Source organism: Dama dama, chromosome 14 (genome assembly GCF_033118175.1).
Source record: "Dama dama isolate Ldn47 chromosome 14, ASM3311817v1, whole genome shotgun sequence".
Classification (NCBI taxonomy): domain Eukaryota; kingdom Metazoa; phylum Chordata; class Mammalia; order Artiodactyla; family Cervidae; genus Dama; species Dama dama.
Genome location: NC_083694.1, coordinates 40,715,556 through 40,735,831, shown reverse-complemented (window position 1 = coordinate 40,735,831; position 20,276 = coordinate 40,715,556). Strand labels below are relative to the sequence as shown.

At 44.2% G+C, this 20,276-nt stretch overlaps 1 protein-coding gene across 1 annotated transcript; it reads left to right on the top strand.

Annotated features, from left to right (window-relative positions):
- The first annotated feature begins 1,019 nt into the window (after positions 1-1,019).
- On the top strand, positions 1,020-19,874 carry RBP7 (retinol binding protein 7). Its single transcript, XM_061161229.1, has 4 exons — positions 1,020-1,187; positions 13,317-13,495; positions 13,939-14,040; positions 19,614-19,874. Exons 1-4 carry the CDS (start codon positions 1,115-1,117, stop codon positions 19,662-19,664), a joined length of 405 nt encoding a protein of 134 aa, XP_061017212.1. The 5' UTR covers positions 1,020-1,114; the 3' UTR covers positions 19,665-19,874.
- Positions 19,875-20,276: the final 402 nt, after the last annotated feature.

The window sequence follows — 20,276 nt, the reverse complement described above, 5'->3', positions numbered from 1 at the left end:
ACAGGAATCTGGTGAAGGGACAATGGCAGGTGGTTCTCTACCTCTTCTTTCCCACCTTGAATGTGGATGTTCCAGCAGCCAACTCAGGACAGTGAAGTAACCAACAGGGATGAAAGGCCAGGAGAATACAGAGATGCCACTTTTTTATATGTAATATTTTTAATTAATAAGTTAAGATTTTTGGCTGTGCTGGGTCTTCATTGCTGTGCTCAGGCTTTTCTCTAGTTGCAGAATGGGGGACTACTCTCTAGTTGCGGTGTGTGGGCTTCTCCTTGTGGTGGCTTCTCTTGTTGCAGAGCATGGTCTTTAGGGTTGGGGCCCAGTAGCTGTGGGGCACCTGCTTTATGGCTCATGGCATATGGAATCTTCCCAGACCAGGGATGGAACCCATGTCCCCTTTTATGGCAGGTGGATTTTTAACCACTGGACCACCAAGGAAGTCCAGAGATGCCACTTCTATGTCACGAAGTTGCCACTTATCCCAGGATAGCTTGATAGGTAAGGAAGATAACCGCCTATTTATTGAGACCACTAGCACTGGATTTATTGGTATATTATTTGCAGCTGACCCAGCAATCCACGCATTTGAAGGAGATCTCTTGGTTATTAATGTGTGTGTCCGGGCTCAGTCGTGTCCAACTTTGCAACCCCACAGACTGGAGCCCGCCAAGCTCCTCCATCCATGGCTTTCTCAGAGGAGGATATTGGAGTGGATTGCTATTTCTTTCTTCAGGGGATCTTCCCAACCCAAGGATCTAACTGGTGTCTCCTGTGTCTCCTGCATTGCTGGAGGAGTCTTTACCACTGAGCCACCTGGGAAAAGCATATTAACATGTAGGCAGAGAAAAAAGTGTAGCTCTGATCCTGGTGTGGGGTACGTCCACTTTGGAGTTAAAGCAGAAGAGGACAGAGGCCCAGGAGCGCGTGGACAAGGAGGCTGGAAGTGGAGCGGATTTCCAGGAGGCCTGTGCCCAGCACTTCCCGCACGGCCCCTCCCGGCTCTGTCCCCTCGCGTCCCGCCCAGTCCGCCTCCCCGGCCAGACATCGGCCTCCCTGGCCAGACATCGGCCTCCCAGTCCCTGCCGCCCCTGTCGGTGCCATCCCCAGCCCCGCCATGCCTTCCGACCTCAGCGGCACCTGGAACCTGCTCAGCAGCGACAACGTCGAGGGCTACGTGCGGGCCCTAGGTAGGCGGGAGGGGCAGTGCGGGGGGCGGGGGGGGGGGGGGGGGGGGGCTCTGGTTCTGGCCGCGCGTCTGGTTCCGGGCTGGCCTGCTGGTCCGTCTTCCTGCGTCCCCTCACCTGCATCCGTGCTTCCCTGGAGTCTTACTACGGGTTCGCCAGGTCCCCCACTTCCCCACCCGCATCTATCCTCCGTCCCCCAGAACGTCTATCTGACTGTCGTTGGTCTTCCACCTCCGACCGTCTGCTAGTCCTTCAGTCCAGCCGCCTGTCCCCCCAACCTTCGGTTTCCCGCATTCCCCTGTTCTCCACCCGTCTGACGGTCTCCTGGTCCCTCCCGTCCTTCCTCTCCCAGTCGGCCATTCTGTCTGTCCTCCCGTCTGTCCGCCGGTGCCCGGTCCACGCGGCCAAAGCTCTTGTCCCATCGCGGACTTCCTAGCAGGCGGGGGCGACGGTGGCGTGGGCCACCTCGCAGGGAGAGTCGGGGACACGATGGGGTTGCCCATGGGTGTCGGGGAGGCGCCCCGACCCGAAGCCCCTCCCCCGGAGATCCTCGCCCCTCGGCCGCTTTAACGCGGGTCTCTGGGCGACGGGTTCAGGGAATCCTCGAGTCCAGGGGAGGTCCCGGCCCGCAGCATCAGCGCCCCCTGGAGATGCTCCGGGACGCAGATTCCGGGGCCCCTGAGGACCGTCCGGAGCTCGGCCTCCGGCCCCACCCTCGCCCCGCGGCGGCTCTAGTGCGGGTTAGAGTTCTGGAGACACGTTTGACATCTTTAGTTTTCTGGTCTCCTCTTCTCATCGAGGGGCGGGGGTTAAGAAACCCAGACCCTTTAGAGGCTGCTACCCCCTCACCCCCCACCCCGGGGCCCAATTCCAGTCAGGAGGACTGTGGGTCGGTGCTTGGAGGGTTTGCTTCCACTTTCTCCTGCCGGGCAGGGAGGAAGAAATACGGGAGGGGCCTCGGGGGGTGTAGGCGGGCGGCGGGGTCCTCAGAGTTTCTTTCCTGCAGTGACGGTAGAATGCCTCCCTTTGATACTGATGCTCAGTTCCTTCTGCCGGTAATTTAATTCTTCAGCGTTGGTGGTTCTGAGCACCTGCTCATGCCAGCGCTTCTGACTAAATAACAGCAATCAGAGGCACCTTTTTGTGTTGCTGTTGTTAAATAGGAGTTCATTTGAAGCTGGCAGCATACCTCAAGCCAGGACTAGCCATGTTTCTAATGTTCAACCGACACAAGTGGAAGTTGGCTACCCTACCAGCCAGCAGAACTTGCGAAGGCTATCAGAATGGTGAAAGGAGACAGTGATCTTCTTTGAACTTTATATTTTTATTTGGCTGCGCTGGGTCTTAGTTGCAAGATGTGAGCTCTTTAGTTACAGCATGCAAACTCTTAGTTGGGACAGGTGGGACGTGTTCCCTGACCAGGGATGGATCCCAGACCCCCTGCATTGGGAGCATGGAGTCTTAGACACTGGCTCACCAGTGAAGTCCCTGATCAGGGTCACTTTTGATCGGGCCAGAGCTTCCGGAATTCTGGGGGACTGGGGGCTGCTCTGGCTCCTCTTCTGCATTATCTGACCTGGGCTTGGGTTTCTCCATCTGCAAATTGACAGCAGGGGGTCCTTTTTTTTAAATCACGCTAAAAAAAAATAAATAAATAACATAAAATCAGATATTTTAGCCATTTTGGAATGTACCATTCTGGGCTTCCCAGGTGGCTCAGTGGTAAAGAATCAGCCTGCCAACACAGAAGATGCAGGTTTGATCCCTGGGTTGGGAACATCCCCCAGAGAAGGAAATGACAACCCACTCCAGTGTTATTGCCTGGAGAACCCCATGGACAGAGGAGCCTGGCAGGCTACAGTCCGTGAGGTTGCAAAGAGTCAGACATGACTGAGTGACTAAACAGCAATTCTAAGGTTCCAGTGTGTCTGTAAGATCTCCCAACCTATGGTAGGATTTTACCCTCCCTTTCTCACACTAAGCAGGGAGGCCTGAAACAAGCTAAATCAGATTCATACTGACAGAAACCTTATAGGCAAGGGAAAAAATGTTAGTTCTCTACCTTTCTTAGTTTCATTGGTTGGGACCCTGTAAATTATACTAAGAGACAGAGTAACAAGACAACAAACAGAAGCTTGTTAACACATGCATGGTGAATACACTCAGGAGCATTCAGTGATGAGTATCTCAGAGTGGTTAGAACCTGAGCTTAGGGAACTTCCCTGGTGGGCCAGTGGTTGAGATTCGACTTCCAATGCAGGGGGCATGGGTTTGATCCCTGGTTGGGGAACTAAGATCCCACACGCCACCAGATGTGGCCAAAAATTTTTTTAAAAGAAGAAAGAAAAAGAAAAAAAAAAAAAGGAAGCTATATGGCACCTGAGCAAAGAGTAATAATTCTGTAGAGAAGTGACAAGATAAAGAAAAAGGCTTTAAGATTCCAGGGGTGACAAATTGTGGGAAGATAAACACATGCAGGAACTAATGGTAAATAAGAATGAGTAAAGTTTGTTATGTAAATTCTCCTGGTGCCATCTCTAGGCTGATAGGAGTTCAGAGTTGTGTCCCTAATTTCTGTCCAACCTGATACAGGGAGAGCAGGGGACACATTTACAAAATTATGTCCTGCTCTGGGGGAGGGCAGGGCTTTTCTGCTTTCCCATGGCCTTCATTTCAAAATGAAGTATGACAAGTGGCATATTTTGGGGTGGCATCTTCTGCTACCCTTAATCTGAATCTCATTTCCTCTCTGTTTCTAATTCATAATAAGGAATTAATGATTATTTTTCGTAAAGGTAGTAAGCCCTGACAATTTACTTATCACCTCACCCTCAAATTAGTGGGGACATGTGATCATAAGTGCTTTCTTTTTCTGCTTGTTTGTGGTTTTTTGGTGGGGGAGGTTGTTTTTGGTCACAACCCATGGCATGTGGGATCTTGGTTCCCTATCCAGGGATCAAACCTGTGCCCCTGCATTGGAAGTTTATGGGTTGTTAATCACTGGACTGCCAGGGAAGTCCTCACAAGTGCTTTCTTCCCTGGTTTCTCCGGCTAGCATCTGATGTCTTTGTGGAGGATAAGTGTTAGAGATCAGGGCATGGCTTTGAATTTTGCCTTGCAGTGCTTTCTTTTTAGTCATTCCCATGACTTTTAGAGCAAATTTCTTAGAGAAGAAAACAAGGAATGGAGTCAGGGTGAATGTTTCAAGTGTGTGAAACATCTTTTGTTAAGCCTGTTGAGTATCACAAAGCAGCCTTCTGAGTGTTATGAACAGTGTTTTTCAAATGTGTATTCATGAAATCCTTCACCTTTCCCCAATACTGTCTTACTTTTCTGTAAGTTATGCTGTGACTCCTTGTTTGAGACTTCTTTTTTCATGATTTCGGTAAAAGTTTATCCATTATTTATGAGATCCTAGAGGCTAACAGAGGCTCTATTTATTTATATTGTGTGCATTCATGCTAAGTCACTTCAGTTGTGTCTAACTCTTTGTAACCCCATGGACTGTAGCCTGCCAGGCTCCTCTGTCCATGGGATTCTCCAGGCAAGAATATTGGAGGGTTGCCATTTCCTTTTCCAGGGGATCTTCCCAATCAGGGATTGAACCATCAAACCTGTGTCTCCTGCACTGGAAGGCAGACTCTTTACCACTGTACCACCTGGGAAGCCCTTATTTACATTATTAGCTGTATTCATTTATCATCCAACCCATTTCACAAAGGATTAAACCAAATAGTATTGAATTGATATCCTGCCTTACAGCTCCTATTTTTTAAAAATTTTAATTTTGTTTATTTATTTTGGCTGTACTGTATGACCTGTGGGGGCTTAGCTCCCCAACCAGGGATTGAATCTGTGCTCCTTGCAATGGCAGCATGGAGTCTTAACCACTGGACCACCTGGGAAGTCCCACAACTCCTTTTTTAATGTTTGGTTCTGGTTCCAGAAAGATACTGGATCCAGACAACACATTAACTCTTATTTGCAGTCTGTTTCCCAAAAGAAATATAAGTGTGCTAGGGATTTCTGGAATCCAAAGAGGTTCCAAATAGGAACTGGTTCCAAATAGGAAAAGGAGTACCTCAAGGCTATATATTGTCACCCTGCTTATTTAACTTATATGCAGAATACATCATGAGAAACGCTGGGCTGGAAGAAGCACAAGCTGGAACCAAGATTGCTGGGAGAAATATCAATATCCTCAGATATGCAGACGACACCACCCTTATGTCAGAAAGTGAAGAGGAACTAAAAAGCCTCTTGATGAAAGTGAAGGAGGAGAGTGAAAAAGTTGGATTAAAGCTCAACATTCAGAAAACCAAGATCATGGCATCTGGTCCCATCACTTCATGGGAAATAGATGGGGAAACAGTGGAAACAGTGTCAGACTTTATTTTTAGGGGCTCAAAAATCACTTCGATGGTGATTGCAGCCATGAAATTAAAAGATGTTTACTCCTTAGAAGGAAAGTTATGACCAACCTAGACGGCATATTAAAAAGCAGAGACATTACTTTGCCAACAAAGGTCCATCTAGTCAAGGCTATGGTTTTTCCAGTGGTCATGTATGGATGTGATAGTTGGACGAAGAAAGCTGAGCACCGAAGAATTGATGTTTTTGAATTGTGGTGTTGGAGAAGACTCTTGAGAATCCCTTGGACTGCAAGGAAATCCAATCAGTCCATCCTAAAGGAAATCAGTCTTGGGTGTTCATTGGAAGGACTGATGTTGAAGCTGAAACTCTAATACTTTGGCCACCTCATGCGAAGAGTTGACTCATTGGAAAAGACCCTGATGCTGGGAGGGATTGGGGGCAGGAGGAGAAGGGGACGACAGAGGATGAGATTGCTGGTTGGCATCACCGACTTGATGGACACGAGTTTGGGTAGACTCCGGGAGTTGGTGATGGACAGGGAGGCCTGGCGTGCTGCAATTCATGGGGGTCGCAAAGAGTGAGACACGACTGAGCGACTGAACTGAACTGAGGGATTTCTGGAATAGAGAGGCTAGTTAGTATAGCAGAGCACCAAAATGGAAACCCAGAACTAGCCATTGATTGTTGGTAATAGAATCAAAGCTATACAGCCTCTGAATTCTGTTAAATTCCCTATTTGTTAGAGGTGGTGGGATGAGATTTTATATTCTAAGAGTGTCTAAAATACAAACCAAGAGATCTCAAATTCACCTCTTTGTGGGCATACAGCCAAGAGAAACAACCTAGCCAAATATCAGGAGAAGAAAGGATTTATAGTTACTTAAAGCAAATAAGGACAACAGTGCAGATCTTTCTCAAAGCAGTGTCTCCTTGAATGGCAAAATTGGGGAATTTTTAAGCTATTCACATAGGGGCTTGAGCAGAGGAGATTCCAGAGAGAATTGGGGCAGAGGCCAAGCTTTCAGTTCAGTTCAGTTCAGTCACTCAGTGGTGTCCCACTCTTTGTGACCCCATGGACTGCAACATGGCAGGGTTCCCTGTCCATCACCAACTCCCAGAGCTTGCTCAAATTCATGTTCATCGAGTAGGTGATGCCATCCAACCATCTCATCCTTTGTCATCCCCTTATCCTCCTGCCTTCAATTTTCCCCAGCATCAGGGTCTTTTCCAGTGAGTCACTTCTTTCCATCAGGCCAAAGTATTGGAGCTTCAGCTTCAGCATCAGTCCTTCCAATGAATATGTAGGACTGATTTTCTTTAGGATTGACTGGTTGGATCTCCTTGCAGTCCAAGGACTCTCAAGAGTCTTCTCCAACACCACAGTTCAAAAGCATCAATTCTTTGGCACTCAGCTTTCTTTATAGTCCAACTCTCACATCCATATATGACTACTGGAAAACCATAGCTTTGACTAGATAAACCTTGGTTGGCAAAGTAACGTCTCTGCTTCTTAATATGCTTTCTAGGTTGGTCACAGCTTTTCTTCAAAGGAACAAGCGTCTTTTAATTTCATGGCTGCAGTCACCATCTGCAGTGATTTCGGAGCCTAAGAAAATAAAGTCTGTCACTGTGTCCATTGTTTTGCCATCTATTTGCCATGAAGTGATGGGACCAGATGCCATGATCTTAGTTTTATGACTGTTGAGTTTTAAGCCAGCTTTTTCATTCTTCTCTTTCACTTTCATCAAGAGGCTCTTTAGTTCTTCTTCACTTTCTTCCATAAGGGTGGTGTCATGTGCATATCTGAGGTTATTGATATTTCTTCCAGCAGTCTTGATTCTAGCTTGTACTTCATCCAGCCTGACATTCTGAATGATGTACTCCACATATAAGTTAAATAAGTAGGGTGACAATATACAACCTTTATGAATTCCTTTCCCAATTTGGAACCAGTTTGTTGTTCCATGTCTGATGCTTGATGAAGCATCCATGTTGCTTCTTGACCTGCATACAGATTTCCCAGGAGGCAGGTAAGGTGGTCTGGTATTCCCATCTCTTTCAGAATTTTTCACGTTTTTTTGTGATCCACATAGTTAAAAGGCTTTAGTGTAGTCAATGAAGCAGAAGTAGATGTTTTTCTGGAATTCTCTTGCTTTTTCGATGATCCAATAGATGTTGGCAATTTGATCTCTTGTTCCTCTGCCTTTTCTTTTCTTTTTTTTTTCTCTGCCTTTTCTAAATCCAGCTTGAACATCTGAAAGTTCTCAGTTCATGTACTGCTGAGGTCTCCCTTGGAGAATTTTGAGCATTACTTTGCTAGCATGTGAGATGAGTGCAATTGTGCAGTAGTTTGAACATTCTTTAGCATTGCCTTTCCTTGGGATTGGAATGAAAACTGACCTTTTTCAGTCCTGGGGCCACTGCTGAATTTTCCAAATTTGCTGGCATATTGAGTGCATCACTTTAACAGCATCATCTTTTAGGATCTGAAATAGCTCTGCTGGAACTTCATCACCTCCACTAGCTTTGTTCGTAGTGATGCTTCCTAAGGCCCACTTGACTTCGCACTCCAGGTTATCTGGCTCTAGGTGCGGAATCACACCATCATGGTTATCTGGGTCATTAAGGTCTTTTTTGTATAGTTCTGTGTTTTCTTGCCACCTCTTCTTAATATCTTCTGCTTCTGTTAGGCCCATACCATTTCTGTCCTTTAATGTGCCCATCTTTGCATAAAATGTTCCCTTGATATCTCTAATTTTCTTGAAGAGATCTCTAGTTTTTCTCATTCTGTTTTCCTCTATTTCTTTTCATTTTTCACTTAGGAAGGCTTTCCTATCTCTCCTTGCTATTATTTGGAACTCTGCATTCAGATGAATATATCTTTCCTTTTCTCCTTTGCCTTCTCTTCTCTTCTCAGCTATCTGTAAGGCCTCCTCAGACAACCACTTTGCCTTTTGCATTTCTTTTTCTTGGGGATGGACTTGATCACTGCCTCCTGTACAATGTCACAAACCTCCGTCCATAGTTCTTCAGGCACTCTATCAAATCTAATCCCTTGAAACTATTTGTCACTTCCACTGTATAATTATAAGGGATTTGATTTAGGTCATACCTGAATGGTCTAGTGGTTTTCCCTTCTTTCCTCAATTTCAGTCTGAATTTGTCAATAAGGAGTTCATGATCTGAGCCACAGTCAGCTCCTGGTCTTGTTTTTGCTGACTGTATAGAGCTTCTCCATCTTCAGCTGCAAAGAATATAATCAGTCTGATTTCAGTATTGACTATCTGGTGATGTCCATGTGTAGAGTCGACTCTTGTATTGTTGGAAGAGGGTGTTGGCTATGACCAGTGCATTCTCTCGACAAAACTCTGTTAGACTGTGCCCTGCTTCATTTTGTATTCTAAGGTCAAACTTGCCTGTTATTCCATGTACTCTTGACTTCCTATTTTTGCATTCCTCTGTCCCCTGTGATGAAAAGGACATCTTTTTTTGGTGTTAGTTCTAGAAGATCTTGTAGGTCTTCATAGAACTGTTCAACTTCAGCTTCTTTGACATTAGTGGTTGGGGCATAGACTTGGATTACTGTGATACTGAATGGTTTTGCCTTGGAAATGAACAGAGATCATCCTGTCATTTTTGAGGCTGCACCCAAGTACTGCATTTCAGACTCTTTTATTGACTATGAGGGCTACTCCATTTCTTCTAAGGGATTCTAAGCCACAGAAGTAGATATGATGGCCATCTGAATTAAATTTGCTCATTCCAGTCCATTTTAGTTCACTGATTCCTAAAATGTCGATGTTCACTCTTGCCATCTCCTGTTTGACCACTTCCAATTGACCTTGATTCATGGACCTACCATTTCAGGTTCCTATGCATTATTGTTCTTTATAGCATTGGACTTTACTTCAATCACCAGTCACATCCCCAACTGGGCATTGTTTTCACTTTGGCTCTGTGTCTTCATTCTTTCTGGAGTTATTTTTCCACTCTTCTCCAGTAGCATATTGAGCACTTACCGACCTGGGGAGTTCATCTTTCAGTGTCATATCTTTTTGCCTTTTCATACTGTTTATGGTATTCTCAAGGCAAGAATACTGAAGTGGTTTTCCATGCCCTTCTCCAGTGGACCACGTTTTGTTAGAACTCTTTATTATGACCCGTCCATCTTGAGTGGTCCTACCTGACATGGCTCATAGTTTCATTGAATCAGAAGTGATTTAGTATGCACACATATACACAGTGTGGTGGGGAGGGCGGTAGAGGGGGAGGCCTAAAGGCAAAGATTTTTTATGTTTAAATTTCTCTTGTCTTGCCATAAACTATGAATTTTATTTTACAATAGTGAGACCAAGTAAATTGAAACATCAGAGTTTGGAGCAGAGAAAGCTTTATTGCAGTGCCAAGCAAGGAGAATGGGTCGCTCATGCTCAAAACCCTGAACTTACTGATGATTTCCAGTCGCTCAGTCGTATCTGACTTTTTACATCTCCATGGACTGTAGTCCACCAGGTTCCTCTATCCACAGGATTCTCCAGGCAAGAATACTAGAGTGAGTTGCCAGGCCCTCCTCCAGGGAATCTTCCCAACCAAGAATTGAACCCAGGTTTCCTGTACTGCAGGCGAATTCTTTACTGTCTGAGCCACCAGGGAAGCTGAATGAAGTCTATTTTCTACAAAAAAAAGAAAGGAAAGACACAGAAGAGATTTGCAATGAGGCGGGCCCCACAGAGTTTGTTTCAATGTGTCCCAGCCAGCATCCCTTCTGAGGGGGGAAATAACTCCTTTTTCGAGTAGAGCTGATTCAGCAGATCCAACAATATTGCTCGCTCCTAGCTTCTGCCAAATTGAAGGGAGAAGAAAGGCAACTTGTCCTTTGGACACTGAAGAACGTTTGTTTGGGTTCTATAGTCTGGAGGAGCTAGCTGCACTCAACTTTCTTTATGGTCCAGCTCTCATATCCATGGGCTTCCCTGGTAACTCAGCTGGTAAAGACTCCACCTGCAATGCAGGAGACACAGTTCGATCCCTGGGTCAGGACGATTGCCTGGGGAAGGGATATACTACACACTGCAGTATTCTTTGCCTTCCCTGATGGATCATATGGTAAAGAATCAGCCTGCAACGCAGGAGACCTGGGTTCGATCCCTGAGTTGGAAAGATCCCCTGGAGAAGGGCAAGGCAACCCACTCCAGTATTCTTGCCTGAAGAATCCCCATGGTCAGCGAAGCCTGGCGAGCTGTATATAGTCTATGGGGTCACAAAGAGTCAGACACGATGAGTAACTAAGCATAGTACATTCATACGTGACTAATGGAAAAAGCATAGCTTTGACTATACGGACCTTTGTCAGCAAAGTGAGGTCTCTGCTTTTTAAGATGCTGTCTAGGTTTGTCTTTCAAGGAACAAACATTTTTTAATTTCATGACTGCAGTCACTGTCCTCAGTGATTTTGGAGCCCAAGAAAATAAAATCTGCCACTGTTTCCATTTTTCTCCCAGTCTATTTACCATGAAGTGATGGGACCAGATGCCATGATCTTAGTTTTCTGAATGTTGAGTTTCAAGCCAGCTTTTTCACTCTGTTCTTTCACCTTCATCAAGATGTTCTTTAGTTCCTCTTCACTTTCCGCCATTAGGTCAATATCATCTGTATATCTGAGGTTGTTGATACTTTCCTGGCAATCTTGATTCCAGCTTGTGATTCATCCACCCTGGCATTTCACATGATGTACTCTGCATATAAGTTAAATAAGCAGGGTGACAATATACCAAAAATGACATTATTTCATTCTAAGAAAGGCTTTCTTTCTTTTTTTTTCTTTTTTCAGGCAGCCAGCTTTTAAAAAAGTATTTATATATTTATGGCTACACTGGGTCTTTGTTATCATACATGGACTTTCTCTAGTTAGTTGCAGAGAGCACAGGTGTGAGGGGGAGGTTACTCTCTAGTGGCAGTGTGTGGGCTTCTCATTGCAGTGGCTTCTCTTGTTGGGGAACATGGGCTCTAGGGCACACAAACTTCAGTAGTTGCTCCACATGGGCTAGTAGTAGAGGCACAGTGGCTTAGTTGTCCTGTGGCATGTGGGATCTTCCTGGACCACGGATCAGACTTGTGTCCCCTGCATTGCAAAACAGATTCATGACCATTGGACCACCAGGGAAGCCAAAAAAAAAAAAAAAAAAAGCTTTCTTAAGACAAGGACATTCACACTATCATTGAGCTTAGAAATGAGTAGAACTGGAAGCTCCCTGGTGGTCCAGTGGTTAAGACTCAGCACTTTCACTGCTGAGTGCCCAGGGTTCAATCCTAGGTTCGGGGGAACTAAGAACCTGCAAGCTGTGTGGTGCAGCAAAAAAAATACATTAAAAAGAAAAAAATGGGTAGGGGCTAATGCGATGCTCATGGAGCGCTATGCAGGGCTTAGCTACATCTTCTAGGCTGGAAATGGAGATGTGAGGCACCCAGCCCTGAAAATCACAGCTAGCTCTGAGGGCCAGTCATGTCGGGAAAAAATGAATCTATTAGGCAAACAAGTTAAAACAGGGGTCGATTTTGGGACCATGTTATCTGCAATGAAGTACATAAATCTCTGAAATGATTCCTGAAACTTCATTCTACATGAACAGGACATTCCCTAAATAGGGGAACCATGTCCCGTGACTCATAGGAATGTTCGGGATGACAAGCCAGCAGTTGTGGCTGCCTGCCAATGAGATCATGTCACCTGCTCTAAATATTCCAGTGGCTCCCATCCAACTCCATCATGCTCTGAATTACAGCCCGATGGTCCCTTATGCTACCCCGAATCTCATCTCTAGGTTCTCCCCTCCTCCCCATTCTCCCTCATTCTTCTCCAGCCACCCCAAGGTTCCTGGAGGTTCCTGAGACCATCTGACATGCACTTCCTGAGAGTCCTAGTGAGCTCTGTCATACACTTGCTGTTGCTGGTTAGTTGCGAAGTTGTGTCTGACTCTGTGACCCCTCTGACTATAGCACACTAGACTCCATGAGGGTCTCCAGGCCAGAATACTGGAGTGGGTTGCCATTTCCTTCTCCAGTCCTACACTTCTTTCCCCCCAAGATATGCACAGCTCACCACTCACTTTGTCACCTCCCTCAGCTCTGGCTAAAATTGCACTTTGCTTCCTGGTGGCTCAGCTGATAAAGAATCTGCCTGCAATGTGGGAGACCTGGGTTCAATCCTGGGGTTGGGAAGATCCCCTGGAGAAGGGAACCCACTCCAGTATTCTGGCCTGGAGAATTCCATGGACTGTATAGTCCATGCAGTCACAAAGAGTCAGACATGACTGAAGGACTTTCCTTTCACTTTTCCTCTATTTAAAATAGCAACCTTGGGACTTCCCTGCTGGTCTAGTGGCTAAGACTCTGCACTGTCAATGCAGGGGGCACTGGTTCAATCCCTGGTCAGGGAAATAGAGTTCATATGCTGCAACTAAGAGTTGCATGCCACAGTTAAACATTACACATACCACAATGAAGACTGAATCCCACCTGTTGCTAACTAAGACTCAAGGCAGCCAAATAAATAAATATTAAACAAATAAACAAAATAAGCAGCCTTTACCTCTAGTTCATAATGCGTTCAAAGCCACTAAATGGGAACTGTCTATACCAAAACCCTGAGAAACACTAACCATCAGATGCAATGATTTTGAGGACAGCTGCCAAATCCTTAGCTTTTGCGTCTCAAGTAAATGTTGAAATGCCTTTTCTTTCTAAAAAATTATTTTTAAGATATTGACTTTGCCACTCGTAAGATAGCCAAGATGCTGAAGCCACAGAAAGTGATTGAGCAGAATGGGGATTCTTTTACCATCCACACGAACAGCACCTTCAGGAACTATGTTGTGAAATTTAAAGTCGGAGAAGAATTTGATGAGGATAACAAAGGCGTGGATAACAGAAAATGCAAGGTAAAAATTATTTATTTAGTTTTGGCTGTGCTGGGTCTTTGTTGCCTTGTGGGCTGTTTTATCTAGCTGTGGCGCAACTCTACTGTCTAGTTTTGGTGCAAAGCCTTTTCATTGAGGTGGATTCTCTTGTTGCAGAGCACAGGTTCTAAGGCACATGGGCTCAGTAGTTGTGGCTCTCAGTCTCTAGAGCACAGGCTCAATAGTTGTGGTTCATGGGCTTAGTTGCTCTGAGGCATATGGGATCTTCCCTGATCAGAGATCGAATCTGTGTCTCCTGCATTGGCAAGTGGAGTCTTTACCACTGAGCCAACATGGAAGCCCACAAGGCAAAAATTAAAGTCATGACATAGACTTTTAGTTTTGCAAGGTCCTTGACACCTTCTCTAGTCATATCTGAGGATGCTGCCAGAGCAAATCAGTATTTTCTCCCATCCCTCATGCAGAGCTTGGTCACCTGGGACAATGACAGACTCACCTGTGTGCAGAAGGGGGAAAAGAAGAACAGAGGCTGGACCCATTGGATTGAAGGGGACCAACTCCACCTGGTACTGGCCCTATTTTGTTCCTCTATTTTTTTAATTGAAATAGTTGACTTACAATGTGTGAATCTCTGCTGTACAATACTGTGGCTCAGTTATACATACATTCATGTGTGCATGTGGGCTAAGTTGCTTTAGTCGTGTCCGAGTCTGTGCGACCCTAGAGACTGTAGTTCACCAGGCTCCTCTGTCCACGGGATTCTCTAGGCAAGAATACTGGAGTGGCTTGCCATGCCCTCCTCCAGACAGACAGACAGATATATATATATATATATATATATATATATATATATATATATATATATATATATATATGTATGTGTATGTATACACACATTCTTTTTATGTTTTTTTCCATTATGGTTTATGCCAGGACATTGAATGTAGTTCCCTGTACTATATGGTAGGACATTGTTGTCCATACACTCTATACATAATAGTTTGCATCTATTAACACCAAACTACCAGTCCATTCCTCCTCCATCCCCACCCCCACACTGTTAGCAATCACAAGTCTGTTTTCTGTCTGTGAGTCTGTTTGCACCTCATTGATAAGTTCATTTGTGTCATATTTTAGATTCCATATATAAATGACATCAATTGACATTTGTCTTTCTCTTTCTGACTTACTTCATTCAGTAGGATAATCTCTAGTTGAATCCGTGTTGCTGCAAATGGCATTATTTTGTTCTTTATTATGGCTGAGTAGTATTCCATTGTGTATATATACTACATCTTCTTTATCTGTACATCTCTCAATGGACATATAGAATGTTTCCATGTCTTGACTATTGTGAATAGTGCTGCTATGAACATAGGGGTGCATGTATCTCTTTGAATTATAGTATTATCTGGATATATTCCCAACAGTGGGATTGCTGGATCATATGGTAATTCTATTTCTGGTTTTCTAAGGAACCTCCATACTGTTTTCCATAGTGGCTGCACAAATTTACATTCCCACCAACAGTGTAGTAAGGTTCCTTTTTCTTCCCACCCTCTCCAGCATTTGTTATTTGTAGACTTTTTATTGATGGCCATTTTTACTTTTGTGAGGTGGTACTTCATGTAGTTTTGATTTGCATTTCTCTAATAATTAGCAATGTTGAGCATGTTTTCATGTGCCTATTGGTCATTTGTATGTCTTTGTTGAAGAAATATCTATTTAGGTGTTCTGCCCATTTTCAGGTTGGGTTGTTTGTTTTGTTGTTGTTAAATGTTCTTATTTTTTAAATGAGGTTAGGAAACCGTAAACAGCAATCCTACCATCCCAACCCAACTGTTCTCAATTTGATGCCTTAGCTTCCAGTCTGTGAGAGTATTCTGACTTTTCATTTAATAGAAAAACATATCCTAACTTTCTAACAATTTTCCTGTTGTATTCATTTTGTGTTAGTTGAATCCATATAAATAAGGTAGCCAACCAGCTGTGTACTATTCCGTCAGACTCATGAACTCTCATTTTAGTAAAATGTTTTCTTAATTGCAATGTCCAGAAATGTTTTTCAGAGTGTTTTCTGCTGTCTCTTAAATTCACATAAATAGAGGTTTTTGCATCCATGCATTTATTTCCTCAGGAAGAATTTACAGAGGGGATCAGTGTTGTCCCAGACATCATTGCTTCTTGCTACTTTGTTGCCTTATTCACTTCCAAAAGGGGTATATCAATTTCTTAAGCCACCAGCACTCCAAGACTATAGAAGTTATAGGCCAACCTAATCAATAATTTCTAAATATAATCTATAAAGTATAAAATTGTGCATAAAGGCTTAATTATGGCTTTTAAAATGAGAATTCCTTCTTGCCATATATGTGTATTACAATGGCTTACATTTTCGAATGATGACTTTATGTGCAATTACTTAGTTAAATCCTTTGAGGGCATTTTCTGACTTAGTCTTCAAACCAGTCCTATTGGTGACAGGGACACTATTTTTTTCCCATTTACAAATGACGAGATTGAGGTTTAGAAATTCCCCAAGATGCAGAGTGAAGATTCAAATCTAGGTCTGACGAGAATGTGTGCTTTCAACTCTATGCCTTTTTGGTCCCAATGTACATGTGAAACCTAGGTCAGTTCCATGAAAACAAAATTAGAGCGCTCAAAGTGTGGGTGGTCTCTGAGGTGGTGGTCTTTGATGACGAAGGCATTGAAGATACTTCGATTCTTAGATGGACAAATCTCACACTCTTCTGGCAATAAAAACAAAATTAAGAAACTTACCACCACAAAAATTTAGTATGAAACTACACAGGAAATACAAATGTGTTTGAGAATGAAGATTATGTGGCTGTAAGAAGTAATGTTCAAAGTGCTGCATCCTTCTCTGGCATGGCCAAGGACTCTGCCCAAGCGGAGGGCAGATGGACCCTTGGTCTAAGGACATTCTCGGGATGATTCTTTTTGTTGCTGTTGTTCAGTCGCTCAGTCGTGTCCGACTCTTTGCAACCCCATAGACTGCAGCACACCAGGCTCCCCTGTCCTTCACCATCTCCCAGAGTTTGCTCAAACTCATGTCCATTGAGATGGTGATGCCATCCAGCCATCCCATCCTGTGTTGTCCCCCTCTCCTCCTACCTTCAATCTTTCCCGGCATCAGGGGCTTTTTCAGCGAGTTGGCTCTTCCCACTGGGTGGCCAAAGTATTGGAGCTTTAGCTTCAGCATCAGTCGTTCCAATGAATATTCACAATTGATTTCCCTTAGGATTGACTAGTTTGATCTTCTTGCTGTCCAAGGGACTCTCAAGAGTCTTCTCCAACACCACAGTTCAAAAGCATCAATTTTTCAGTGCTCAGCCTTCTTTATGGTCCAACTGTGACATCTGTGCATGACTACTGGAAAAACCATAGCTTTGACTCTATGGACATTTATCAGCAAAGTAACATCTCTGCTTTTTAATATGCTGTCTAGGTTGGTCATAGCTTTTCCTCCAAGGAGCAAACATCTTTTAATTTCATGACTGTAGTCACCATCTGCAGTGATTTTGGAGTCCAAGAAAATAAAGTCTGTCACTGTTTCCATTGTTTCCCCATCTATTTTCCAAGAAGTAATGGGACCAGATGCCATGATCTTAGGTTTTTGACTGTTGAGTTTTAAGCTAGATTTTTCAACTCACATCTTTCACCTTCATCAAGAGGCTTATGATTTTCACAAGCTGTGATATAATTAAAACCAATGACTATTTGGCCTTTGTACCTGGTTCTTAAAACCCCTGGAATCTCTAGAGTAACAAGAGTATCTTCTGTATGCTAATGAGATGAATGGTGGCTGGGGACCCTAGAGAGCTTCAAGATGTGGGCTGGTCTGAAGAAAGATCAAGAGAGGATTAGAAGGCTGGAACATTCAGCCCAGCCTCTGAACTCAGGTGAGCGGAGAGGGATTAGAGATTGACCATTCCCTTAAGCAATCATGCCTATGTAATGAAACCTCCATAAAAACCTTTACATCAATGAGTTCATGGATCATGGAGAAAGCAAGGGATGTTCCAGGAAAACATCTACTTCTGCTTCATTGACTACACAAAAGACTTTGACTGTGTGGATCACAATAAACTGTGGAAAATTCTTAAAGAGACTGGAGTACCAGACCACCTTACCTGTCTCCTGAGAGATGTGTATGTGGGTCAAGAAGCAACAGTTAGAACCTTACACAGAATAACTGACTAGTTCAAAATTGGGAAAGGAGTATGAAAAGGTTGTATATTGTCACCCTGCTTATTTAACTTCTATGCAGAGTACATCATGTGAAATGCTGGGCTGGATGAATCACAAGCTGGAATCAAGATTGCTGCGAGAAGTATCAACAACCTCAGATATGCAGATGACACCACCCTTATGGCAGAAAGTGAAGAGGAACTAAAGGGTCTCTTGATGAGGGTGAAAGAGGAGAGTGAAAAGCTTGCTTGAAACTCAATATTAAAAAAACTAAGATCATGACATCTGGTCCCATCACTTCATGGCAAATAGAAGGGGAAAAACTGGAAGCAGTGACAAATTTTATTTTCTTGGGCTACAAAATCACTGTGGCTGCTGACTGCAGGCATGAAATTAAAAGACGTTTGCTCCTTGGAAGTAAAGCTATGACAAACCTGTGTGTGTGTGTGCATGCTCAGTCACTCAGTTATGTCTGACTCCATGGACTGGACCCTGGGCTCCTCTGACCATGGAATTTTCCAGATAAGAATACAGGAGTGGGTTGCCATCTCCTACTCTAGGGGATCTTCTGGACCCAGTGTTCAAACCCACATCTGCTGCATCTCCTGCATTGGCAGGTAGATTCTTCACCACTGTGCCACCTGGGAAGCCCCATGACAAACCTGGACAGTGTATCAAAAAGCAGAGACATCTCTTTGCCAACAAAGGTGTGCATAGTCAAAGCTATGATTTTTCCAATAGTCATGTGTGGATGTGAGAGTTGGACCCACAAAGAAGACTGAACACTGAAGAACTGATGCTTTTGAATTGCTGTGCTAGAGAAGACTCTTGAGAGTCTGTTGGACTGAAAGAAGGTAAAACCAGTCAATCCTAAAGGAAATCAACCCTGAATATTCATTGGAAGTACTGTTGCTAAAGCTGAAGCTCCAGTACTTTGGCCACCTGATGTGAAGACCTGACTCATTGGAAAAGCCCCTGATGCTGGGAAAGATTGAATGTAAATGGAGAAGGGGACAACAGAGGATGAGATGGTTAGATAGCATCACTAACTCAATGAACATGAATTTGAGCAAAATTAGGGAGATAGTGGAGGACAGAGGAGCCAGGTGTGCTATAGTCCATGGAGCCACAAACAGTTGGACGTGACTTAGCAACTGAACAACAACAAAGGGGTTCAGAGAACTTTCTAGTTGGTGAGGACATAGAAGTGCTGGAAGGGAGCTCTGCTAGATTGGTCATGGAAGCTCTGTATGCCCCACTCCCGCCCCCATGACAATACTTTCTCATATGCCTCTCTTCCATTTGGCTGCTCCTGAGTTGCATTCTTTATAATAAACCTGTAAGTATAAGCAAAAAGTGTTTCTGTGAGCCATTCTAGCAAAGTATTGAACCTGAGAAGGGAGTTGTGGGAATCCCCGATATGGGATGATCAGTCAGATGTATGGGTGACTTGTGATTGATGTCTGAAGTAGGGGCAATCTTATGAGACTAAGCCCTTGACCTGTGAGGTCTACACTAGCTCTGATCTTTAGTGGACAACTAAATTGTTGGCTGTCCAGTTTGTTAGAAGAGGGTTGGAGATGTGGGATTGGAAAAGACACCATGTACCTGGTGTCAGAAGTATGACTAATAATAATAACAGTTGCTGCTGCTGTTCAGTTGCTCAGTCATGTCTGACTCTTTGCTACTCTTTGGACTGAAGCTCACCAGGCTCCTCTGCCCGTGGGATTCTCCAGGCAAGAATACTGGAGTGGGTTGCTATTTTCTTCTCCAGGGGATCTTCCTGACCCAGGGATTGAACCTGAGTGTTCTGTGTCTCCAGCATTACAGGTGGATTCTTTACCTGCTGAGCCATCGGGAAAGCCCCAATAATAATAGACTATATGCCAATTCATCTCTGTTCTCCCTTCCTCCCTGTCCCTAGGAACTGTTCTGTGAAGGCCAAGTGTGCAAGCAGACGTTCCAGAGAGCTTGATCTGTATCCAACAGCAGAGTCCACATGTGGGGACAGCTTGATGAATTATATTCCAGAATGAACAGGACAGGAATGATCTGTCAGGGTTTGGTGGATGGGGCCTTGTGATCAAAGAGACATCACACAGCCTATACCAGAAGCCATTTGGATTGTGAGAAAAATTCTCAGCTTCAATAAACCTGTCCAATGGTTTTGACTTTTTCCTTCTAACTTTAACGTATCTCTTTATTTTCAGAAATATTTGGAAGCCTTCTAGGCACACCACTGACACATCAGTGATGAACAGGTTGCAATTCCCACCTTCCAAGGGGTGGGCAAGTGGTGGTAGGGGCCTGGGGTATTTCTGGAAGTGATCTTTAAGCTGGGACCTGAAGAAAATGTAAGCAGGAAGTATCAGGAAGCACTCTAGTCAAAAGTTGGAGGAATGTTTGAAGAACTGAAAAGATTGCTTTATCTGTAGCTTAGGGTGTGTTGGGTGGGATAGGGTGGGGAGAGATGGCAGGGGTAACTGACATGACAGTCAGTGACTCTACCGTGAAGTATCTTGAATGCTAGGGTAAAGAGATGAGATTTTTGTCCCTAAAGTAATAGGAAGATGGCAACCTGTATTAG